This window comes from Rhipicephalus microplus, chromosome 5 (assembly GCF_043290135.1).
Source record: "Rhipicephalus microplus isolate Deutch F79 chromosome 5, USDA_Rmic, whole genome shotgun sequence".
Lineage (NCBI taxonomy): Eukaryota > Metazoa > Arthropoda > Arachnida > Ixodida > Ixodidae > Rhipicephalus > Rhipicephalus microplus.
In genome coordinates this window covers 55,022,711-55,049,122 of record NC_134704.1, presented here as the reverse complement: position 1 = coordinate 55,049,122, position 26,412 = coordinate 55,022,711, and the positions used below count along the sequence as shown (strand labels likewise).

General features: G+C 50.0%; 1 protein-coding gene across 5 annotated transcripts in view; it reads right to left on the bottom strand.

The window, feature by feature from the left end:
• Window positions 1–335: 335 nt before the first annotated feature.
• Window positions 336–26,412, bottom strand: part of LOC119174527 (endothelial transcription factor GATA-2) — a 306,263-nt gene continuing 280,186 nt past the window's right edge. For all 5 annotated transcript variants that reach the window (XM_037425472.2, XM_075895496.1, XM_037425471.2 and 2 more), the window contains 2 exons: window positions 25,710–25,835; window positions 336–3,908 (listed from right to left, as the gene is read on the bottom strand). In XM_037425472.2, the coding sequence (XP_037281369.1) occupies window positions 3,534–3,908; window positions 25,710–25,835 (501 nt within the window). In that variant the 3' untranslated portion in view covers window positions 336–3,533. The remainder of the gene's footprint in view (window positions 3,909–25,709; window positions 25,836–26,412) is intronic.

Sequence of the window (26,412 nt, the reverse complement as noted above, 5' to 3'; positions counted from 1 at the left end):
CTTCTTTCCTTCATTCTGCATTAGTTATATCGTGCCATCAAAATTTATGACGTCACGGCAAAAAAAAAAAAGAAAAGCCAGAATTGACTAGTGGCTCTTATATTACGGGGTATTTACCTTCCGGCTAAGCCACCTAAATTTTAAGATACCTTTCTCTTATGCCCTTCTGAAACCCAAAACAATGTTTGTGTGTTTGCGCAGCAGTATTGTTCTGATGTACTGCTCTAATGATGTACGCTACTTAAGCATTTATTCATCCACGTTTCCCATTTAACGTCCCCTCAGTCACACGTCTCATACGAAATATAAAGAAGAGACACACATCACACGATGTATTTCGTTTAGCACCTGATCTTGTTTATTTCCAGTCATGAGGTGCAGCCGGACTGCAATGACTCGGCACACGAGTCCTCCATATGCGTCCACGTCATTGTGAAGTATGTACACGTCATCTTTCACTCACACAAGCACACTTGCAGCAAAAAAAAATACAACACAAGAAAACACGCTCACAGTATTTTTATCCCCAGTCATTCAATGGCTTCTCGATCGACCACTGGCCTTCAGTGGCCGCAAAAGAGGCAAAAGAAGCGAACAGATTTAAATAACTACACCCCTAACATCATGACCTGCAACAAATCTTTGAACACAAGTGTTTGAAGGCTGCTCTGTAAAGGAGCAACCACATTAATGTGTATTTCAACAATTTCGTCGCACTGTCTTGTGCTTAATATGATCACTTCTGAAAGCAAAGATGATAAAATACAAATACACAGCGATGAACACATTAACCGTGTGTATTATTTTTTTTTAAATCGCCACATAAGTGCTTATAATGTTTCAACAGCAATAAAAGCCACAGAAAATAAAAAACTCGATTTGGCTGAATTTGTGTGACGACGCAGACATCTCTGCATTCATATCTCTGATGATGATTTATCGCCGTCTTGTTTTAAACAATAGTGGTATTCGTGTAAGCTTTTTGTGATCGCATTTACATGCTTGTAATTCTATACTCCCTTTTTGTGCTAAAAATTTGCGACCATTGACCCATCCATAATAAGATTAATGAATTCAAGCTTCAATAATGCTTGCTAGCACCTCTCGGTGTCATATCTATCTTCTCACGAATAATCATCGCATAGCGAGCTCAGTTTTGAATACCAGTAGATGGAAAAATACCACCTGTAAGGCCTTTCAGAATCCATTTCCGAATACTCCTTCAGACAAGTCATCGCAAAAAGGCTGGTCCGTAAGCACCCGTTACCAAAGGTCTGGGTAACGGCTTTCCTACGCGATAACAGCAACGCCATTGTACAGATTACTGCCTTACGCACGACGGGATAATTGCACTCAACAACGACCACATTAATCAAGAACGCAGAGTGGTCGGGCTGCTTTGGAGATCACGTAAAACGTCACAGCCGAAGGTGCACTTTACACCGATATAACCGTTCACTCTCTTTTTTTTTCAGTTTTTGTCAGACTGAGCCAATCTGTTTCAAGTCAGATTTCTATACACGTCCGTTGGTACTAGATGGAAAATTATAGATATAGGCATAACCAAATAACTGCGAACTCTGTTCGAACACATTCCACGCAAGAAAAAGAAACGTTTGATGTGTACACATGACAAAAAAACATTGCGTCAGCTCGACAAACTCTACAGCGAGTGCGCCTTCGCAGATAAGGTATTTTGACTGAAGTCCAAAGGGGGTCGCACACAGTGTGTGCCGTACGATCTGTACTCGGTCAAAGGTGCCGGTGCTGTGGCCCGACTTGGGATTGGCTCGCTACGACAACTAAGCCAAAGTGTGCGTGAGTGTGTACACGTGAGGTGGTGCACGCCCCGGCAGCGACGAACCCGGGGCTTGCTTTTGCCTCGACATTGAGGACAGCAACTACCGACTTGACTGTGCCAAGTGCGTCGTACGAAGGGCGTCCTTGCGTGGTTTTCTTTTCAAGGGTAGGCATACAGCGCCACCTGGCCGGACGTGAGAAACGCGCCCGCTCTGGAGGTCAGCATCAATATCGGCGACGACATGCCCGCTATCCCGGAGGCTATACCATAAACACGCCGCTCTTAAACATGAGTGAAAGGCGCTTCGGAACGACCGCTGACAGGTAAACGCATACGAAACTAGGGCTGAATGGAGCCATCTAAAGACCAGATCCGGGTCATTTCTGCGTTGGTCAAAATACTGAAAACCATATGTGTCATTTTTAGTGCTCGACAGCCACTTTGCGGACACAAGTTTTAGATAAGCTTCAAGCCTCCACTTTCCATGATACTGCCTGACACGAGAAAACCTACCCTCCGTATTTTTTTTTAAAGCACGGCACCAGTGATGCTTGCGAGCTTGATATCGCAAGGCATGCGTAGCGTAGGTGCTTCGAGATGACGTCAAATAACGTGGTGCTAAGGCGTGAGAGTTACTAAGGCTGTGTCGACAATGAAACTGTGCGATAAGTGTACAATTACAGGCACAATGTAAGAGTGTAACACTGCGAAACATATTTAGAGGACGGTTGCTAACTTTCAACGTATTCTCATAGTGCGTTCGTTTCGCCAGAGTTCTCTCTGTAATGCTAAACGAGACAACACTGTCCGCGGCAACATCATCACCAATGTGTGGCGTTTCTGCGAGCAATACTCATTTACATGAAAGCTGCAGGTGTCCGCAAGCTGTCAGCAGGAAAATCTACAGTGTGTATGCATGAAACTGTCGACGCTCGCACCGAACAAGCCCACACTCACTTAGCGGTCAAAGTTGAAACTTGGGTGATAGCAATCTCCAGGCAAACGCGAGGCGCGTTGAAGTGCAGGGCAAACGATAACTGCGGTGCGTGGGCTGTATTCGAAAAGCAGCGCCGACTCTCCTTTTCTACCTGGAGAGTGGTCCCTACGCACACATTGCCAAGTCGTCACTCAAACCACCAAAAAAGTACACCCCGGGCGAAAGGCGAGGCGGCTGCCGGTGGCACTGCGACGGCTGCTGGCAAGCACACTCAGCAGCCGAGCGTCGCCACGTTAGTCCTAAGCGGCACCGCTCGCTCGTCCACACTTCAACAGCTCCGCACACTGACGCAGCGTCACACCACCCGGCGCGCAGAGTTCGGGCGGAAGGCACACACATAAAACACGCGCGCGCACGTGCGCCGTAATTTATAGCAGCAGTACGTACTTTGTGATGAAAGATAGATTAGATTATATATACTATAGCTCTCTCTGTGTTTCTTGTTTCCGTGTGCTTTCCACAACGTCCGGGTCGGCCTGTCGAGTCCCTTCCAAGTCCTCCGCGTGCTGTATTCGTCTCCGTTATGTACAGTGGTGTCGCGACGAGCCACGATAGAAGCGTTCGTTTTCCACGCAGCGGCAGGGGGAGGTGGAGAGAGGAAGGTGCGTTGATGACTGCGTCGCCTCACGGCGGTGAGTTCTTGCACTCAAAGCACGTGACCGCACTGGGGGGTATGCTGCAGCTGCTGCTGCCTTCTTCTGTGTCACGACACGGCGAGAACCGTTGAAGTTGCTGCTAGGCCATCGCGCCCACCATGCTGTTGGACGCGGCCAGGCTGAGGCCCGCGGTGGATGGACCGAGGCCGAGACTGGACAGGCCGCTGGCCGTGGTCATGTGCATGGGCGGCGAGGTGACGAACGTGCCGCCCATGGAGATGGGCATGTTCATGTTGCCCTGGTGCATGTAGTGGTTCATGGTCATGGACATGGACGAGGCGAACTGGTGGCCCGTCGGCGAGAAGCTGGAGAAACCTTTGTCCAGCGGCTTGATGCAGTCTGGCAGCGCCATGGCCAGGCTGCCGGCGCCTCCTTTCTTCTTCTTGCTCTTCGAGGAGAGCTTGCGGTTCCGCGTCTGGATGCCTTCCTTCTTCATCGTCAGCGGCCGGTTTACCTGCGTTATAACAGAAGGGTGACGTTAAGAACGATCGTTAATTCGATCGATCGAACGATCGAACGATCGATTCGAACGATCGTTAAGGAACAGACAACGTTCACAGCAACAACAACGAAAATCGCAACCACTTCCACGCCATGAAAGCCATCGCACGTCGAAATGTATGCTATGGAGCATTATCATCCTTTAGCATCATCATCACTTCGAAAGAATTGTACAGAATTCGGTAGTGTTTCTTAAAACATGATCCCGATGCGGATATTCTAGTCGACTCACTATAAAAGCTGCTCTACCAACTTCAAGCGTCAGTGAACGGTTTCGCTCAAAAGCAATCTCACAAGAATTGGCTCATTTGAACTTGAGATGGCTGATGGTCAACGAGAAATACGAGAAATCATTGGTCTTCGAACCAGCCGGCACTTCGTTGAAGGAGCGGGCTAGCATGTTGTTACAGACAGTGCCGCCGATTTCACCGAACATGCCAACTAACTATAGTGTATACGTTCTGCTCACTGGTTTTCAGCGCAGTTAACAGAACATTCAACTGCTGACCATATCGCACTGACTGGAATATTCTGCCATTGGAAGAAACAAACGGAAAGGTGAGGCTCGTTGAAAACGTGTTGTAAAACGTCCATTGCTAAACATGCTACTGAAGTATACAGAAGGCTTGCTCAGCAGTCTTCCGTCGGTGGTCGTGAACCGTGCGAATTCAAGCAGAACAGGGACGTTCCGCTGTATAAACTCGGCAATGCATGATGGTGCGCTCTTTATTTTTCGCTTTAAATATGGTATCCCATCTCAAGAAGCACGCATGTAGTAACATACGAAAAAGCAAAAGCGATATCTAGTTTTCTTAACCGCTAAACGCTGACCCGAAAGCTCCTCCCTTTCCTCCGAAATGTCTCGTCCCACGAATTCAAGGCCACAACGGCCGTGGTGCGGAGAGAAGCGGCCAATTTACGATCGAGTCCGGTCATCGCCAAAACGTCCGCTTTCGCTGCGTGGAAAATCGCGCGGAGCGCACAGCGGTATATGTGTATGCGTATTTGGGAATGACCGCGCAACTGCTAGCTGCGGCCGGCAGAGATATACCCCATGGGAACGGATGCTCAGTGGGAGAGAGGCAGCGTGGGGCTCGAGTCGAGCTGGCCCTCGCAGAAGAGACGGCCGCGGTAGCCACTTTCGGTGGGACAGGTCCAAGCGACTCGCGCTACTGTGGCCACGACGTGACATGCTGGCTTCCTTGCTGCGTGGATGTGAGAAACCGTGCCGCAAACTGGAGGCCCTGCCGGTGGTCGCGAATGTATTATGCTCACAAAAGAACAAACAATTCCCACAGTAAACACGAGAAAGAAAGAGGAGTTTGCCGTTTCTCCTTTGAGCGGAACGCGGAGCCGCATTGTCTCTGCGTCTCGCGACTATTTTCACTCGTCGGAATTGGGGGACGCTTTTCAGTGTCGCAGAGCGCCATTTGGTGGTAGGATGGGGAGCGAGGGGGGGAGGAGGAGAAGGCTTGAGCGTGGCAAAACGTCATGTTGTTCGAGGAGGGAGTACAAAAAAAAAAGGGGGAGACACCGAGAGAGGGAGGGGGGTTTGGAGGAGCGTCGCCAGTGCTGAATTTCAATAAGGGGCAGCGGCCCTTTTTGCGTAAGCCGCCGCCGCCGCCACCGAAAGAAGGCCCGAGCCCCTTTTGTTACACAGACCGATGATCCGCATGGCTTGTCTTGGGACAATTTTCGGAACGTTTGCTTGGGAGAACAACTTTTATTATGCTCTTAACGAAGGGTGTTTTCCGAATCGCTATGCTTCGGTGGCCGGCCGGCTCAGGAATTCGTGTTATCTCGTTTTATTGATTTTCTTTTCATAATGTCTCTGATATATATCGGTGCTTTCTTTGGGGGGGGGGGGGGAATCGTTTGTGTGGGAGAAAGACCCATCTTTTACGGAAGACCACCCACAGCTACATGGAGAGCACCGATATCACCAAATTGCCGGTAAGCGACGAGCAGAAACAACGAGAGTAATACAAAAGAAAAAAAACTGCCATTATGACAGCTTTGTGAAAGTGAGAACGTGAGGTCACCTTTGTAGAAATCCATGCTTCTATGGTGATGTAAGCGCGCGAGACTAATAGTAAAGTGCACAAAACAACCAACTACGTCTATGTGGAATTCGGATGCAAATATGAAAGAATATTTACAAAAACCGTAAGGAGTTATAGAAAAAACGAGTACGAAAATTCAACGCTGTTTTCAAAAGGTAAGATGGGTCGAAGTAAAACTCTTCACGTGATCGTTTGTGAGTTAATTACTAGCGTGCATCATAATACAAGTTGGTAGATGAAATGAAGTGATTATAATTAGCGCGAGCGTTCACTAGATCGAGAGAAAAGCTGAAAAACAATGCAGGAATTCCAAGCTTAACTAGCTTGTTCAAACGATCTGAAAGTAAGACAAAGTTAAGCCAAATGACGAATTCGTTATAGCTTCTATTATCGCACATAACTTCTTCAAAAGGTCATATGTGCTCCTCTACAAAACGAAGATTCTTTAGGAGTCCATGCGAAATCAGCATCGTCATTCTCGTTTTGCTACAAGGAACTGCTTATTGTTACGTGATCTGGAATGAAGACCTGTAAGAATGTGCAAGTATATGTATGCCGCTGTGCGACTTCGGAAAACTTGGCAGCGTGCCTCTTTCGCATTGTCTTCGTTTGTCACAAGCAGATGGCGCGAGCGTTACACAGAAACTTGCTGAAGTGTGGCATGCACGGCGAGGAGCAAGTCGCTCCCATCGTCGAGCAATCAAAATGAAAGATGCGGTGCAAAGCGACGCCACAAGGCAGCGCTACCTCCGCTATCTATCTATCTATCTATCTATCTATCTATCTATCTATCTATCTATCTATCTATCTATCTATCTATCTATCTATCTATCTATCTATCTATCTATCTATCTATCTATCTGTCTGTCTGTCTGTCTGTCTGTCTGTCTGTCTGTCTGTCTGTCTGTCTGTCTGTCTGTCTGTCTATCTATCTATCTATCTATCTATCTATCTATCTATCTATCTATCTATCTATCTATCTATCTATCTATCTATCTATCTATCTATCCATCTATCCATCTATCCATCCATCTATCTATCTATCTATCTATCTATCTATCTATCTATCTATCTATCTATCTATCTATCTATCTATCTATCTATCTATCTATCTATCTATCTGTCTGTCTGTCTGTCTGTCTGTCTGTCTGTCTGTCTGTCTGTCTGTCTGTCTGTCCTGTCCTGTCCTGTCCTGTCCTGTCCGTCCGTCTGTCTGTCCATCCGTCTATACGGTAGCTCATTACAGGTCGTGGCTGTGAGAAGTGTCGCCGAGTATCATTAGTGTGAACGTTAACATAGCATACGTGCGTGTCTTGTTATTTCACTCGTAAGCGCTTCCGTACGGAAACCGAAGCGGGTCGCACGTCCCGAAACGGCACAACATATTCAGGGACGAGGAGAGCCCCCCCCCCCCCCCCCGCCTCAAACATATTTTCTCCCGCTCCGTGCTCTGCTTATGACCCATCGAAAAAAAAAATGGGGGGGGGGAGGGGTTGAAAAGAGCATCAACTGAACACAGCGACAGCCATTACGAACCTCAACGTTGTTCTCGAAAAAAAAAAAAAACAAGGTCGGCGCATTCCTACGGCGCCAGCAGCCACGACGACGACGGGTCCGATGAGACGGCGCCATTTTGCGGTCGCGTCGCGGGCCGCACGCTTCCGTACTGCGCTCAGTGAGCGCGCGCGTTGCGCACAATGCTCGCCGTTGTTCCAGGTGTGTTATACATGCTGGCGCCATCGAGCCGCGTTCGGCGTTGTTAGCCCCCTCGAAACCGGTGCGCGCGTGTGTACACCTATACGGACAGGCCCGAAGTGCGTATACAAGTCGGCGCCACTGTGTATCCCTCGCGATCAGGTGGGCGTGGTAGCCGAAGACCGCATGCAGACACAGCGGTACATACAAGTCGGATCGCACTGGAGTAGACAAGGGGAAGGGAAGACGTGAAGCCGCATACAACCGCAAGTTGCACCCCGCGGGTGCACGCTGTTGCTTACACGACCATAAGCTGCGTAACTTAGAAGTGTGGCAGCTTGGGCTAGTTGGTATGGCGTGGCGATAGTTATAGCGCGAGAACAAAACGACGACACAGAGACAAGAAACAAAACGACGACACAGAGCTGCGCCCGCGCGTTGTGGCATGCGTGTAACAAGGGTCGTTTTGCCGCGAAGAAAACAACGTGTACTCACTCATGTCTGATAATCCACGTGGGGTATCACCCCCCCCCCCCCCCCCCATTTGCCTTTGGTTTGGAAGGTCCCTATAGAGAAGCCTGCATTGCCGACCCTCTCACCCACACTGCCACCAATTCCTCTTTTTTTTTTCTCTGCGTAGGTCGCGCGGTAAAAACAATCGCCAGTATTGTCGTGTGTAACAGAAAGAAACCTTAGAGCTTATGTGTGTCAAAATGGCGGAAACAATGGGTGTCTACTGTGTGTGCCTCCGCAGCGCGAGGCCGAGCTCGGTGACTGGGATGATGGAAATGTTTACTGCTGTGACGCGCTTGTGAGAGATTTGGGAGCAACCCAAGGAAGTTGCGTGAAGCTTTAACCTATATATGCCGTTGTCGTTGTGGTCCGCCGTTGGGGCTTAGCGAGTGGGAAGCTGTCGGCTGCATTTCCTCGAATCTGCACGGAAGTGAGGCAGTCGTCTGTACCTCTACCAGTAAAAAGAATGAAACGAAAGAATGACGCAGCTTCGTAAAAGCGGAACACCAGTTTTTTACAACGAAAAGATTTAAGACGTGAATAAAAAAATAAAGACATTCGTGCTTGTTGGAAGCTAAACTTTCGACAGCAATGGGGTCAGAAAGAAAAAAAAAGAACACGGGCAACTTTATGAAATTACACGGACAACAGCTGACATTGGTCGCCATTTAGCCAGCATTCACCAATATTAGCCGACCGTGGCCAACACTAGCCAGTCCACACCAGCCCTGATCGTATTCGGGCAAACACGACAGCTGAATTCGGTAGCCATCAGCGTAAATGATCACAATGGCGATACCGGACGACCCCTACAGAATGTTGGGGAAAAGGCCTCAGAAGAAGTTGTCTTCGGCTGTAGTTTCGTAACCTACAATATAACTGAATTCACTCCCAAAAGAGGGCGCTCGTTTGTTTACTCGAGACATGCAAAGGTCACAACGGGCAACAATGTACTACAAGTAATACCACTGCGGCAACAATGGAGTACGGTGTCATGAAAAGCAAGTACGCATACAGTGGCTTCGCTTGTATATACTTCATTGAATGAATTACAGGCTACCCGAGCTGGCCGTCAAACATTGATTCAATGTCCGTCTAGAATGTGAGAAAAGCGTCGCGGCGTGCAAAACGTCATTAGGAACAACGCCGAAGGCGCCTCTACTTCGCGTTTGGGCGGTTTGCGAAAGGTGCGAGTTTTTGGCGGGGAGCTCGTTGCAAAACGGGTCTGTTATTTTCGCGAACCCCGATATTAAAATGGGAAAGTCCCGTTCAGAGAAGCAAATTACAAGCAACAAACCATCGGCACTAGGCGTACACCTTGCCCGCTTTTAGAAAAAGAAAAAAGAGAGAAATTGGTGAAAGACGTGAGTGTACCATAGAAACAAAAGCACTCGCATGCTTTGCTCGGTAGCAAAGCTTGCACCTACCATTTTCAAAGACACCCAGTTGCATGCAGTGGTGGCCGTTTGCACGTGTAATTATGTGTCTCTGCAAGGTACACGCAGGGACACTTGCAGGCGGTATGCAAGTTTTACAAAAAACGACAAAGGAAATTCTAATAACCAATGAACGACGCGGCAAAAAGCGAGAATTTGGGTGCGGCCGCCCGTTTTTAACAACTGGGCTAAAGTGCAAATGAGCGCGCATACATACTTGGCGCATCGTTCGGAAGGTGTGCATGCAGGCAAGGAAGATAATAGGAACCTTCGAAGGGAAGGCTATGGCAGGTTGAAGCGGCGTCTATGGAGCCTGGAATACGGGAGTGGTGTATATAGCTCTTAGCGTCCATTTTTTTAAGCGTTAGGTCGCGTGAGAAATCTCTGCGCGTGTAATGGCGGTCGGAGGACAGCTGGCATGCGAGGCACGTGGAGCTGAGGGAGGCAGGATTTGTTTTTCGCGGAATCTTTTATTTGATTAGCGGAGATGACGTGTTTGTCTTGGCACAGACAACCGTCAGCTGGGCTATACCAACACCACCTAGACTTTTTTTCAGGCCTCCGCAAGCCTACGTGACGTCATCAGTGTGAGATCTGCCTGGAAGCTGGCTTCACTCAAATGCCCGGCACACGTTCGCGTTTTGTCGTTCCGCGGCCCAGTTGCACTCGTAGCATTTTTTTTTCTCAGAGATTTACACCTAGAAGCAGGCCCGTGGCTAGGGGGGAGGGGTTAGGAGGCCCCCTTCCCCCCCACGAAATCTGGATGGAGGGGGCTGTTTTACTGAGAATAAATAGTGAAAATAGGGGTTTGTCAAGGACTTCCACAGGTGCCAGTCGCGTCCATGCTCGCGTCCATGCGGTTCTTTGGTCGGCGTCCATCGGAAACCGATAGACGCGCGCTTTAGGTCCATGAGCATAGTTAGAGTTGCCCCCCGGTGCACAGCAGCATCCAGGCATATTGCGTAGTTTACCCAACCATGCTCACACAGCACAAGAGAAAGAAAAAACAGCGTGAGCGGTAACAAAACGCAACTAGCCTACAACCACAACAGCCAGCAGAGCAAGCGAGCACGTAAGATCAATGTGGCTAGACGCACTGTCATGCGCTGCCAACTTCGCTCGGCTGTGCACAAAAATGTTTAAAACGTGAATAAATTAAGTAAATAAGTACATCATTTGAAAGATAGAATATTGCTAAGCTTTTTTTGTTAGACAGTAGGTAATAATTTTCTACAGTTTGCCTACTGAAAACTTGTTTCGAAGCAAAAAAGATTGTCTGTCTATTTGGCGAACAGAATCCGCAAGCCATTCCAACCTCGGCCAGTCGAGCGTTGCTTTCTCACAGATCTCACAGCAGTGACGTCACGCTGACGAGACGGAGGCTTGCCGAGGCCTTGAAAAAAAATCTAGGTGGTGTTGGCTATACCGCGGGCTACGTTTACGAAACGCTCCTCTGTTCTTTGTCTTTTCTGCGCTAGCTTTGGTGTACGCTATTTTCCTTGAGGCATCTGGGAGCCACCGTCTTGGGCGGTTAAGTCGATGTTTTCTTGTTTTTATTAATTGCGACGTCACTTAAGGCCATGAAACATCCTATGCACAAACCTTACCATTCTCGCGCGTATTTGTCCACCGTATATCACTGTCTGTTTAGTTGTTAAATATACAGAACACAAATATTAACAACCCATTATTGCGGTACTAAACACCCTTCCATAAAATAGCCGATACATGGTCATGCCACATGGAGCTTCGCCAGAGTTAACTGGAATACGCCTCTGTCAAAGGAATGAACATTAGAAAAGGTCTTTTTAGGTCGCACGTAACAGTATTTCCTAAGAGCTGAAGAAATATTTTAATATCAGCACCTCCTTCTTGAGTCACTTCAGTCATTTTTCGTCACTCTATACAGTTGATGAATGCGTCATGCATCGTGATCGAGGGCATGCTCCCTTCAGCACACTCCTTATAATGGCGTCAACGAATCAAGATGCACTGATGTGTCGTGGAGGCTAACAAGAACGTTGAGGAAAGAACAAGTTACCATGTGGAAGTGTTCGAATAAGACAAAATAAATGTGACTGCGTGCTTGATGCACGAAAAAACGCCGATGTGGGTAAGGGACAGATGAAGATATCTAACACAAAGACAACTATACCGCGCATTTGGCAGATAGCAATTTGCAGGTGACACCGGCGGTGATTCCTCTATTTTGCGTGGAGGAGTGTGACGCCACTTATACTCTCTGTAATAATTATGCGATCAATCCTTCCGCGTTCTCAGAAAGCAAGCCCAGCAGTCCACCACCCTGCTTGGCTCAAACGAGCCTCTGAATGCCGATGGGGAGAGGTGACTATATAGAGGACGTCGAACAAGTTGTCAAACCGCGCACGCTTGGCGGTCAAAACATAACGCGGCCGCCTTCTGTCCGTCAAATCGGTCCCGAAAACGACGCCCCCGTCTTCTGTGCTTCGAAATGGAGGAGGTACTCGAGGAGGTGGACAGCGCGCATGCGGTGAAGGAGATCCAGGCGCAGGTCAACGTGTCCCTGGCAGCCACAGCAAGCGGACAAAGCCGCGCGCGAATAGAAGATGGGTAACAGCAGTGGCAGCCAAATGCAACGCACCAGTGACGAGGGCAGTCAGTTGAAAGTGCGCAGGCGACGCGACGCGTGAGCGCGTCGGATGGACGTCTGGCCCATCCGTCTTGACGGCTGGTGCCCGGCACTAGATGGGCTCAGACATTCAGCACTCCGTGGTGGCGCTGGTGACGCCCTGGAGAAGTTAGTACGAAGGAAACAGTTTGCTGAAGACACCCCCTACCTCCCCATCTTCTTTTTTGTGTGTGTGTGTCCAGCGATGCGTGGCCCTCGTCGCCATCGCTTCACCAGGCTGGCTTCTCTTTCCCCGTAACCCGGGGTCTCATCAGTCTGTGAAGAAGAGTTGACTGAGTAGGAAGACCATCGGGGTTCAAAGGGGAAAGGAAGTGGGGGGTAGGCAAGGGGAGAGGGTGTTGTGGGCGCCCTCTTTAAAACGCACTCAAGCCTCTTTGGCCTGGTGGCTGTCCGCGTGTGTGACTGCTCTCTCAGTGGGACAACTAAAGCACTCTCGAGGAGGAGGAATAGATAGCTTGATGATGGCTCAACAGAGAAAGGGGGGAGGACGGAACGACGTCACCAGGCGTTCGGACAGAGAGAGGGAGGCTTCTGGTTGAGAAGGAAAGAGCACGTCCGTTTGCCTGTTCTTGCGCCTCTCACGCGTGCACGCGCACAAACGCACACACGCACTGCCGTTTTCCCGGCGCACCGCCGCGAACGCCCATCAATAAACACAAACATTCGGGGGCAAACTGGTTTCTCGGCAGGCGACCACCACCATCACCGCGGGCGCGCACACCGGCTGGCACCCGCCCCCTATGGCACTTTCACTTGGCGCTTTGCGAACGACTGTTGTCCCGCCGGTGTCCCGCTGGGAAGCCACGAGTGCCGAGGAAGTAGAAGAGGGAGAGTACCTGCAGCGGGGAAGTGTGCGCGATGGTCCGCTACCACTGCCCACTGTCCTCCTCTGAGTACAGAGAGAGGCGCAACGCAAATATTTGCAACCCTTTTTGCGGGAAACTGTCGTGAAATAACGGCCGAACTCTTCAGGTTGTCTCGGCTGCCTGTCATGCCCTCTTGTCCAGGCGCGGTGAGCAGTTTGGCGAGTTGTTGTTCGGTCTTGTGTGGGGGCGGTTGCGTTCGATAGAGAGCACCTCACCCCCCCCCCCCCTTTTTTGTGTGTGTGTGTGCTCATTTTGCTCGCCTTATGCTTGATGGTGCAACAGTAAGGAGGGGGTGAAGCGACAGCCTACCGACCACTGTCCGCTGCACAACCGGTCGCGTCCTTGAGAGGTCACAGCGGTCGCCACTTTGCGGACCCTTTCTTTGTGGAGCTTCCTTCAGTCGGATGCATCGATCGATGATGCCGATGACCGAGAGTGCCGTACTTGACAGTGCGGCACGAGTCTTGCGTCTACAAATGCTCCTTTTGTGTGGTGCGAGCGTCTTGTCCTTCCTTCGTGGTGTACCGTCACGTCTTCCGACGCTTTGTGATGCAGGGTCTGTGGAACGCGTCTGCGCAGAGCTTCGCCGTGAAAGCATGCGCTGTTAGCACCACTTAGTAGGATACTGAGAAAGGGGTGGTTCTTGGAAAGCGTTGCTCGTGTTTCAGTCAACGAATGCGACACATACTTGATACACCTGTACGGCTCCCACGGATTCACGAGCGCGAGAGCTGCAAATAAAACGCGATGCGTGTGCTGTACATTTGTGCAGTGATCTCACGTGTCAGAGTTAGCGCTGCGATTAATATGAAAACGGAGAGGCCCCGGTAAATAGACATGAACTCTGTAGCAGACACGCGTACACTGTCATGTGCGATATTTATAACCACGATGTCGGTTAACCAGTGCACTTTGTCAATCAATCAATCAATCAATCAGAGAGAGAGAAATGGTTTAATAAAACGCTGGCAGTGTTAGCGTAGGTATTCGTCTGACATTCTCCTCCTCCTCATATCCATCCATCCATCCAACCATCCATCCATCCATCCATCCGTCCGTCCATCCGTCCATCCGTCCATCCGTCCATCTGCCTGTCTGTCTGTCTGTCTGCCCATCCATCCATCCATCCGTCCATCCATCCATCCATCCATCCGTCCATCCGTCCGTCCGTCCGTCCGTCCGTCCGCCTGCCTGCCTGCCTGCCTGCCTGCCCGCCCGCCCGCCCGCCCGCCTGCCTGCCTGCCTGCCCGCCTGCCTGCCCGCATGCCTGCCTGCCTGCCCGCCTGCCTGCCTGCTTCATGACCCTACCACCGTCTTGTGTAAACGATGTGGTTTTACGTTGTTGTTGCTAACGTACATACATGTTTGGCTCACGTGACTAGGAGTTATCTTCTCTCATTCTTCTGGCTACCTATACAGTGTATATGTAAATAATCACGCTTTGAAAGAAACTCCTTCACGCCTTGAGAGAAGACAATCCGGCATCAAATTTTCTCCCATACGACTCTGTCGAACTCTAGGGCCTAGAAAGAGGGCGCAGTCGCATTCGACTCGTCTATGCGCGTAGAGCGAACGTACGTCGTGTGACTGACAGCTGGCGCGGCTCATCTGAGGGAGAGTGTGGCGTTTGACACGCGGCCCTGGTTACGCGGCTGCCGGCTGCTTCAACGGCTGGGACGTCGCCGCGTGTGTACAGCGACGAACGACGGGTGAAGGCGGCGACCCTTTGAGCCCCGCACGAGTGGGACACTCGGCCGAGCCGCGGCTGCAACCCGAGAGCCCTGTGGATTCGATGCCGCGGAAGCTATGCGAACGCGATGCCAATCGGTGCATTTGGGAAGAAAGGTAAAAAGAAAGAATAACGTGGCTAGGGTTTCCCTGATTTCCGGATAGATAACAAATTATAACGAACGGCTAGCGCCAGACAGGCTATCACCAGACAGGAAGGGTAGATACTGCGTTATGCTCATGCTTTACTACAACAGTACATTTTTAACCTAGAGGTCGATTGCAAAGTGTCATTCTAGCTCTGGTATATGCTCTGGCCATGTACCAAATTCGCTCATTTATCGGACATCACCTCTGCCAGATTGCAGGCGGCAATTCGCAGCTTGTCCTTGGCAGATCAGCTCTGGGCTGACCACCAAGCCCGCGAGGCGGCTGAGGAGCTCGGCATCTCAGTTACCACGTGGGAGCTGCTCGCAACACAATGATCTGTGTTTTGGAGGACCAAATAAAGGTTTACCCAATCCAATCGGGTCATTCCAGCTGCTTGTAGGCTTTCAGCTTCATGCATGCATGACCAAACTCAAGTGATGTGCACCTGCATACCCCACCGTGGCGGTCTAGTGGCTAAGGTTCTCGGCTGCTGACCCGCAGGTTGCGGGATGTAATCCCGGCTGCGGCGGCTGCATTTTCGATGGAAGTGAAAACGCTGTCGACCCGTGTGTTCAGATTTTGGCGCTCGTTAAAGAACCCCAGGTGGTCGAAATTTCCGGAGCCCTCCACTACGTCGTCTCTCATAATCACATGGTGGTTTCGGGATGTTAAACCCCACATATAAATGAAACCAATGTGAACCTGCATGCGGTGCGTCGGCAGGATTTTGACTTGGGCAGAATGTGGGGTGGGTGGGGAAGGTAGCTCCCGTGGGCCTTGAGGGGCGTGTACTAGTGTGTCTGGGGTAGTACAGCCTTCGCACACCGCTTCCAACGGCCACGGTATTAACGCTTCCTCAGTCGCTTGATGCCCCGAAATAAGAGATCCATTTGTTGTCTAAATGACATAATCGACTTGTTTATAATGACTCCTGCAATGAAATTCTTCCAGCAAGGATAACACCTTCCAAATCAGCGAGGATATATCCAGCTTGCCATTAAAGATTTACACTTTCCTTTACCTAGTGAGGCGTTACACAGTGCTCAGGGGCTGAGCTTAACGACCGCTACAGCACAGCAGAAGTGACGGCTTTTCCTATTATAGCTGCTGGCAGAGTACTCAGTCGTCTCTTCTATGCGTTGCATATGAGAGAAAGGAGAGTATTTTCACTCTCATCCCCTTTCTTCTCAACTAATAACGTACTTCGACTGTCTTGATCCATACTGCCGAGTGAGTAGGTTAGCTCTGGTTTTCGAGCACTGGCGCTACGGAGCTTTAGTGCGGCTGGAAACGGCGACGTCGCAGCACAAGCACAGCGGCGAGCAGCCAGCACAACCAACGGAGAGAGCTGGAGGCGACGGCGCTCATTTTTTTTTTTTTTTATCTCCAACCGCCGTTCCTGTTTCGAAGAATAGAGGAAGCGGGAAGGGAATCGCACTTATTGAGCCACCTTTCAACGAATCAAGCGCCCAGATGGGAAAGAAATAAAAGGAACAAAGAAAAACCGCGCGAAATTTAAAGGACTAAGAAGTGCGAAGAGAGTGAGGCCACAGGGACGAGCGCTTGCCAGGAGCAGCGAAAAGAGAGTCGGCCGACCTGACAGTCGCGCTGCAGGGAGAGACGAACAACGCGCGGCGCTGAATAGCGCGCAGATGGCGTCCGATAAAAAGCACCGATAAAGGTGCTCGATAAGGTGCCCGATAGAGCTCCCGCGCTCCGCCCGCCAGAAAACCGAACGGGAAGGGACGACAGAGATCGCAATCGCACGCTCCGCCAGAGCGGCCAAACAAAGGCCCTTCGGCGCGCACTTAGTGCATAGACCTTCTGCCGCTGCCGACCGCCCCTTCACCGCAGTGTGTGCTGCGCGACAGTGAGTGTGTGTGCGTCTAAATTCGAGGCTGCCGCCGCCATTGCTTGCTTCCTGGCCACGCGTCTGACAGCAAGCATCCTACACTGAGAGTATTCTGCGGCTGCTGGCGTTAGCGCGAAGCGAGATTTGGCAGCTCCCGGTAGTCGCTGTGTCTTGCTCTGTACGTTCTTGCTATAGTTTCATCGAGGGGCCAAGCGCCGATTTCGAGAATCGAAGTGCGCGCGAGATGCTTCGGCAAGCAACACGCGAAAACACACTCTCTCTCAGGCCAGCTAACTCACGAAGCGCTTGCGCCAGTGTAAACATCCCAACTTTTGCGTTCAACTGTCACGAGGAGCGGGCGTGGTGGAGGGCTGAGAGAGTGGCGCGGAGTAATTGCACTTTGAAGTGTGCAATTTCTGGGAAAGGCATCGGTCAAAATTGTAGATGTGTCAGTCGAGCGCCTTTCGAACCAACGCGCGGTATACGCCCAGCTACATGTTTATTTTCATTTATTTTTTAAATTACGAGCAACTGCGATTCTTCGCGATGTATGGTTGCCCGGTTACGGCGTGTCGTTGCAGAACTCTATAGGTCAGGGGTTCAATTCCAGATGCGGCAGCCGTATCTTGCCGATGCTGGTACGCAAGAACGTTATCGAGTTCACGTTTGGAAACCACATGAAGTCAAAATTAATCGCGACCTCTATCCTTATGCGGGTTAACTTCACAGTCATTTTAAGATTCTTGCATATAAAGACTTGTGTTCATTTCTAATTGCAGCACGTGCTAGTCTGAATTCCAGTTCAAGGCCGTCGAGATTTTTTTTTCATGGAAGAGGGAGAGGGGGAAGTTGAGCTCAATGGAGTTTCAGCTACCTATCTTTACGGGTAATAACCTCAACTACGCCAATGTTTGAGTCACAAACAATATACTACCTGTCAGTCGTTCTTGGTTGCATGTAATGAGTAAAAGCAGACAAAAATAACGCCGAGAATAGTACTATTGATCTCAGCGAGCAGTATTACAGCATGTTTCGCACTGATACTCTGAGCGCTCAATTGCTCCGAAGTAGACTAAACCCTTCGCATGATGAATCGAGCTAGCGTTCGCTCAAGGATACACACGTTTGGGTTTGCGAAACGGCGCGGGCACTGCCCACGGTATACTGTTTCTAGGCAGTTTCCCTCCTTTAGCATGCCCCAAGGACGCGAATCGTCGATCGTTCGAGTCTGCGTCGGTCTCCGCGAAGTCGTAGAGTTTGAACACACGTACGAATGTACACGGACGACTAAGCGCGCAGCGACCGACTCCCATAAAACGAAAGCCGTACAGTAACGCACGAGAGCCACCTTCGAACGCCTGCGCGTCGCCGACAAAATAAGAGAGAGCAACGTAGAGATGCGATCGTGTGCAAGCCAGCAAAGCAGCAGCACCTCTGGGAAAAAGGTCTCTCGGGTAGCGGTGAGGATGAAGAGCAATTGAAAGGGGAAGATGAAGAGAACGGATCAAGGAGGAAATGGGGAAAGGAGGAGATGGAGGTCAAACGATCAGCCAGCTTTCGCGAAATCCTCGCGCCGCGCCAGTGAACTCCGACGGGAGGGCTCGGTGGGCAATGAGCCTTGCATCCCCAAAACTAATTGCGAGTTCGGCGCCTCGGGGTCCAGACAAGATGCGCGGAGCAACCCAGATCTTCGTTCGTTGACTGCCCCCTCCCCTCTTCATCCCCCTTCTCCTTCCTACAACGCGTCTTCTTCGGTCCTTCGCTGCTGCTGTCAATGGTGCTGCAGTAGTCGCCGTTTCGCCCGGGAGGAGCTTTGGCCGCCGCCGTAAAAGCCGTAGGCTCGGATTAAGGGTTCCGAAACGTATCGTTCCATGCCTGCTGGCTCCCGGGGCTCGGACGACGGGATTCCATCGGGTTCGCCCTGGCGTGTCTCCGGCTTGACGCAGTTAAGCTTCCCGGCACATGTCGGGACGTCTTTGATTGCTGTCCGGCCCGTCTGACCTCCTGTTTTTGGCCCTTCGTTGCAGGGGATTTGGGGAGGCTCAAGACGCAGCCGGACGGCTCTGGGAGTTAAAGGAAAGCGGTGCCGATCGGCTGTTGCTGCTGTCGCAAGGCCGACGGTAATGCCTGTCCCCCCGGCCTTGTTGGGTAAGTACTGGGACGGTTCACTGGATCACGGCCTGTGTCCGGCTCGGGGACGCCGGAAAGATTTGCGTCTCCGGTGGCCCCGAACGTGCGTCTCGCATAGAACGTGTTTACTTACCGTATTGAAACAAGCGATAACGTTGAAATAAGCGCGCTTGTCTTGTTCATAATTAAAGGTGGAAATAAACTGAAAGTTCGATGAGGAGCACAAGTAGAGGAAAAGAAAGAAGAAGCTGCGCGTTCGTGCCACGTGTCCTTGTATCCTCTTTTATCAGCTGGTTGTCATTGGTATTGGCATTGGTACACACATCAATGTAATTATTACTAATCGCGTAGACGCGTGACCTCAAAGATCGCCTACGGCATCGCACCATTGCGTACTGCCGGAGCTAATTGCGGAGGCCACGCTCATAGCAAGACAAGACTGTATCAAAGAGAGAGAGAGAGAGAGAGAGAGAGAATGCAGTCAAGAATAATACGTATGTGTAACACGCTGGTATGCGTGCATTCTGAATGATATTTCTTACAGATGTAATCTGTCCATCGTGCAAAAAACATTTAGTTTTCTCGTCATTGCTCCACATTTCTTACTGCCCTCGCTCCATCGCGCCCAGCTCAGAGTAGTTAACGTAGTGGACAGTTAACCAGAGTAGGTTATCTGCCTTTCAACGCTTGAGTCTTCTCAACTGATTTTCGATTGCTCAATGTTAGTTCTCAATAAGTAACGGAACTTGTATAGTCATTCGAATTCCCTGTTACTTCTGCACGCTGTGCGCCAAGACGCACCTGTCCATAGAACGTCCGAGTCAGGAGCGTTGTCACTTCTCCTATACATAGTGCTTTGAAGTGCATCTCAATATAATTCAGGTAATTCACTTTTTTTTCTAAACAGCTCTTGCTCTTCCCCTGCTGCACCTGCACACTAGTCGCAACCGTGTCCACCTTCGCCGACAACCATACTGCACCACTCAGACGTTCCTGTCCCCACCTTGGCGCCGAAGAGTCGGTCGCCACCGGTGTGACAGTACATTCTTCTGAGAAAACAGGGCTGCTTGTAACGTGCGCGGTTCCGAGTAGTAGGCGCGCAGAACTAGAACTCGCTCGCCACAGCGTGGCCTCACAGCGAAAAAAAGAAAAATGTCACTTGCGACTTGTTTTCCAAAGAAAGAAAGAAAAAAAAAACAGTAGTGCAGGCGTTTAGCTGGGAATCGAGGTGGAGGAGGCGTAGCGACGGAGACAAGGCCAGGGGTGGACAGAGAAGGACCCCAAGCTGTCTGGCGACGGCGGCATCTTGTCCCATTTAGCCGACCGAACATCCTTCGGGGAGGCCCCAGAGGGGGTTGTGGTGGTGCGGTCGGGTTTCTTCTCCTCAGCTTCACCGCGGGCCCGGCTAAGCATTTAAGAGGAGGCCGCCGCAGGCGCCGACGGTTTTCTCTGGGGCTGCCACCGCCGCCGGAGCAGCACTCGGGGACTGTGCTGCGCGTCTTGGCTTGGGTTACGGCCGGCGCCAGGTCTCGGCGTGCCCGCTGCGGCGACGTCGCGACGCGCGCTGCCCGGCTTATGTGCGACCAAGAAGAGAGACCGCGTACACTTCTTGTTCTTCTTCTTTTCGTCCTTCTTCCTTTCCCGCCAACAAGCAGCCGGCGACATCCAATGAACCCCTGCCGCCTCGGCGGCGCTTGCTGTGCTTTGCGCGCGCGCGCGCGTGCGCACGTTTCGAGGCGCACATCCGCTCTGCGCGGCGCCTGTCGGTCTGACACGACCCTGTCGCAGCGGCGCACGACGCCGGAGACCGTTTCCCTTCTCTCTCTCTAAAATATGAAACCCGTCTCGTTCACAACACGGCGAGCGCCCGTGGCGTAGGCGGGGCGATGACCAGGACGCCGCCGCCGAATCTGGCCGAGTTTATGCGCGGTGTTTGGCTGCTTGCTTTTCTTTTTTAAGGGGTTCTAATGACTGCAGTGAATCTTGGTACTTCGGAAGCTTTGCGCGGGTGGGCGTTCAAGGAGTAAAAACAAAGTCATTACACCGAGCGATGGAGGGGAGATGTAGCGATGTCTACGAGCCCCGGGGGAAGGCGATAAAAAAAAAAGGTTAATCATAATGTTGGCTACAGATGCGACGGAATAAAGGGTGAGCTAATGAGTTTGAGGACGAGAGCTACGGGACGCTTTATCTTGCCTGTGTATCAGTCTTGATTTCCTTGTTCGTTTTTTTTTTTTGCTTCGCTGCAGTCTCGTACGGAAAAGGTTGAAAAGAAAAGGATCCGTAGAGATATTCGGCATCAGCGAAAGGCCAATGACAAGGTGCTGGGCTGCCAGGTTAGAGAAAAGGGCTCAATTCTGAAGTGCACTTTTAACACGCCCTATATTCGGCTTTGTTAGCTCGGCTTCATCGTGCTGGTTTACAGAGTCACAGACTTTATTTATTTATTTATTTATTTATTTATTTATTTATTTATTTCCTAGGCGGACGAAAACCACAATAACTTCAAAGGCGAATTCGAATATAATGTCATTCTCACTTTCCAACTCCTATTGCTCCAGCGCAGAAACGTGAAACCTTACCAATCCTGTTAGAGCAGCAGGCCAGAGCTATAGCTCAGCCCAACCTCTTTGCATATATAAAAAAGAATTTCTCCTCTCTCTCTCTCTAACGTTTTAGGCCTCTAACACTACGACCTTCTAAGTTGCACATGTCGGCAGCATTTAGAAGCCTGCCTCACCATGGTGAGCTGCTGAGAGCCATAGTACTTGATTTTTTCATGGCACCAGCATCCGATCATGGCTCCATTTTATAATTCAAAGAAAATACCGAGCCCTGTGCACGTTATCACTGTAGTAGTACGCGATAATCTTTGGTGTTTCTTGTGCCGACCGCGCAGTCGTACACAGTGTAGTTAGCTTCTTTCTATTTCTGAAACGACCACTGTTCTTTGTTCCCCCAGACCTCTGGTTTCACCATTGCTTATTGATGAATTATATTTTGAATGATTTATGCTTATACATTAAAAAAAAACTGCTGATTTACGCTGCATGGTCAGAAGCCCTGCATTCAGCAGCGAACCAGAATGAACAATGGTGTCTCTACCTCAATTCCGTAGTTGTATGCACAAAAACTACGATGCGATTGAGAGGCTTGCCTTAGAAGAGGGGGGGGGGGTCAGTATTCATCACTCGAGTATCATTCACTTACGGTTAGCCAAAGTACACAAGTGTTCTTATATTTCTGCCAAATCGAAACACAGCTGCCTTGCTGCGGAGTCGAACCCGTGCCCTCGCGCGTAAGAGCGTGACCTTTCATCCTCAGAGCAACCACGACGTGTTGTTGCCTCTGTCGACAGAATCGCGACACGCCGGTCCTCGGGTCAACGCCATTGGAGACAGTAGCTAGCGCCGACGGGCTTTCCGGCCGTGCACGCGAGTGCTGCGGACAAGCGCACTAGCGGAAAAGCGGCGCGTGCGGTTGCCACAGTCCCCCGTTTTCCCGGCCCGCGCTGTGCTTCGTTCGATCCGCCTTATCTCTGGGCTGCCGCCGGAACTCGACGCGCTAGCTTATCGACCGCCCGCTCCCGGTTTCATCCGGCCCGCTGTCTCGGCACTCTTCGGCGCCCCTCTAGCTTTCGAACTCTACGTCCCAAATAGAGTCCCCCCTAAGCAAGACGAGAGGGGCTTCTAGCCAAAAATCGGAATGCGAGGACAACGTACTTGGCGTCGCCTGCGGAGCTGCTTCGGGGTACTCCTATTTTACTGTCCTCCTCCTGTCCGACCAAGCCTTGCCTTCGCAAACCGTGCAACAGATATGTGACTTATTACAACGAATATGCGGCATGCTGATTAATACTATATATATATATATATATATATATATATATATATATATATATATATATATATATATATATATATATATATATATATATATATATATATATATATACACTAAGACTGCATGTTTTAGTCGTGATTTTATCATGATTAAAAGCACGAAAGTAAGAGAATGTAGCCCTCACTCGGATGATTTGAGAGAATACTCTCTGGCAGCTCACTTAAAATGCGTACCCTAATGTTTTTCGTTGAATCAAAAACAACAATGCGGAAACGAACCTTTCGTCCTCTCTTTCTCTGTCCCTGTTTCTTTATCGTAGTTCTCCTCCTCACACGTTTCTTCAGTGTCGTGAACCTAACCTAACATTCGCTCTGTCATGCATATCTTCTATTCTCTCTTTTTTTGAAGACATATTCTTTTTTGTTTGAAATGTGCAAAAATTTTGAACCAAACGTATCTTAGCCGCTTTACCATCTTACGACAGTGTGGCACGTGAACAGTTTCTTCGCTGTTTCGTTCCACTACCCCAGCGTTGTAGGCGATTCCCCCCCCCCTCTTTTTTCTTTGTGTGTGTGTGTGTGGGGGGGGGGGGGTATCTTGTTGATCTAAAGTTAGAGCCCGGCAGGCAAATGATTATTTTGCGCTATGTATGCACGGCGAGAAGTATTTTAGAGGCGGCGGAGTTCTACTCCCTGGCTACCCCGTTGCACTGCACATACTGCTCGACGCACGTTATTTGGGTTTTGACAAGACTACTCAAGCCACCAATTTGCTTTGGCAGGCCTAGTCACATGTACTGTTTTATTTGAAGAAATAAAAGGTATTATTATTATTATTATTATTATTATTAATATTAATATTATTATTATTATTATTATTATTATTATTGTTGTTGTTGTTGTTGTTGTTGTTGTTGTCATGTTTCTGAATGAATGCGAACAAAGCCTATACCAAGCAGGCAAAATGGACGGGGTGGTAAGGGGGGGGGGAGCTGGCCTTACTGTCAAGGCTTCCATGCGTACGTCCGTGCTCCACAGAACGACTGACTACCCCCCCCCCCCCCCAAAATCCCCCCCCCCCCTCACACAGCTTCCAACCTTCTTCCGCCTCCTGTACTGGGGATTCTTTTCTACCCTCCGTCCTGCTGGGCTTTACCCTCGCAAGTCCCTGATGGATGACGCTTAAAGCGTCGCTTAACGGTCGGCCGCTGTGTCTAATGGACCATGGTTGCATTTGGGCGCCGCACTCCCGCGTTCTCGCGAACGATCGCGCGCCCTGCCGTCCGAGGGAGAAATGTCGTCGTATATACGCGCGGTGTCTTCCCACTCTTGTCTCCAGCGTGTTCCCACGTCTCCTTTTGCTTCCGCTTAATCATTTTACCTTTTTTTTCTTGCCCCACACATATTTCGGGACAGCGTGGAGAGGTTAGTCGGGGCTTGACGACGTACGGCCTGACTTGTTGACAGGGACAGGTGCAGTAGTAAGCAACAAGTATAGCGTTCCCGTTCGACATTCAGCGTGGTTGAGTGATTGTGCGCGGGGCTTGCGTGTTTATCCACCGCCACCTCTTGAAAGCTGTTTCTCTACGTTGGTCGAAAGGCCACTTTGATCGCGTGAGACTATAGAACTACAATGCAAATTATATATTTGGTACTATCGTCGTCAGTCAAGTTTTCTATATTCTGCAGTGGTTTTGCAACGAAATAACGAGGTGCCTTCCTCAACCTTTTTATACGGGTTTTTCTGTGCGAAAAAAGACCAGACATGTGTAGACGGACGTCGTGAAATCCGTAACTTCAATGACGTCATCTGCGCCACTGTACATGCACATGCGCACAGTCATCAGACTTGGAAGCTGAGAGTAATACTTTCTCGGATACGCGGCAGTCACTTTCCCGCGGATAAAGTGTCGACCGTGTTTTGTGACAGTGCGATAAAAACGACTCTAAAACAACTAAAAATCCCGCATAGCCGGTTGTGAATAATACGGCTTTAGAGTTTCTCTTTGGCATTAATAAAGCACGCTTAATTACGAAATCGTGAAGCGTTTCGCTTCAGCGTGGTGTGGGTCATTTGGTGTCGGCATGTGTACTGGATCAAGTTGTGCGGAGCCCCTGCTTCAATGCTACTGAAGGCTCACAAATAAACAGCTGTCCTAAGCACCGGAAAGCGTTGTGAGAAAATCCCACAAGCAGGCATGTGAAGCTTGTGCTGCATCAGTTCCACCATCTCTCTCACAATAAAGAGTTGTATATGCTATGAATAAAAAAGGGAGGAGCATATTTTAATCTTGAATATATGTAACTTCACAGTGTTGCACACGTTTCTGTGTCTTACATTTGTTACACACAAAGGACTGTTGTTAACGTGAGACGAAGAAAACCCGAAACAAGACGGTCTTGACGTCAAAGTGGTTGCATGCTCTCGATTTAAGCTTCATGCCACGCACATGCACAATGAAGAAAACTAAAAACGGAACACTTTTGCCTGAAAAGATTTCCGACAGTTGATCCGGCCTACGAGCATTGTGTGCTAATGCGCACAACTCCGCGCTATATGCATGGCTCCACGCAGGCAGAGAACAGAGGCCGTTGTCTGGGAAACTGCGTGAGTCGTTTAGTTATAAGACGACTGGAGAGACTGGCGAAACATGCATTCACGAGTATTGCCAGGCCGCGACTACACGTGAGTCGTCGCCAGTTTTGTCGTCAATGCAAGCGCTCCTCCGCGGGAGCCATGCATGGCGTTTTCGCCGCGAAGGTTATTATACACAGTACTAAAGACGGCAGTGGTGGTACGTGACTTACATTGTGCAGCTTGAAGTAGAGACCGCAGGCATTGCAGACGGGTTCGCCGTTCTGGTTGCGCCTCCACAGCGTCGTCGTGGTCGTCTTGCAGTTGGCACAGCTTGTTCCGGCCCGTCTCGCCGCAGACTGCTCGGGGGAAAATGAAGAGAGAGAGAGAGAGAGAATGAATCCAATGTCTGCAGTACGCTACACCAAACACGCCTATCAATGTTGAATGCCAGCTTAGTAAGGTGGATGAAAGAATAAACGGACGAATCGGGTTGCAGTGAGAAGGATCATTAGGATAAAGAAGAGAACTGGTGAGCTACGTCCCAAAAGCACGATATGATTATGAGAGACGCCGTATAGAGGAGCGCTCTGCGAATTTTGATCATGTGGTGTTCTTTAACTTTCACTGACACCGCACAGTATACATGGGACTGTGACATTTCGCCTCCACCAAAACGCGATCACCACGGCCGAGATAGAGCCCATGACCCTGAGAAGGAGGTCTGATTTCACAATGTGTTATCAGATATGCAACGAATGCGGGCATTATTCGAAGCTTTTCTCTAAATAAATTAGCAATGTCATACAAAGCGCTTTATTAATGCTGTAAAAAGTAGGGAGTAAGGGGAGGTTGTAACCTATAGCAGCTCTGAGTGGTCATCGAGATGAACATGAACACCTTGTTGTTGAGAAGCCCCACCAGTCTTTTATCTGA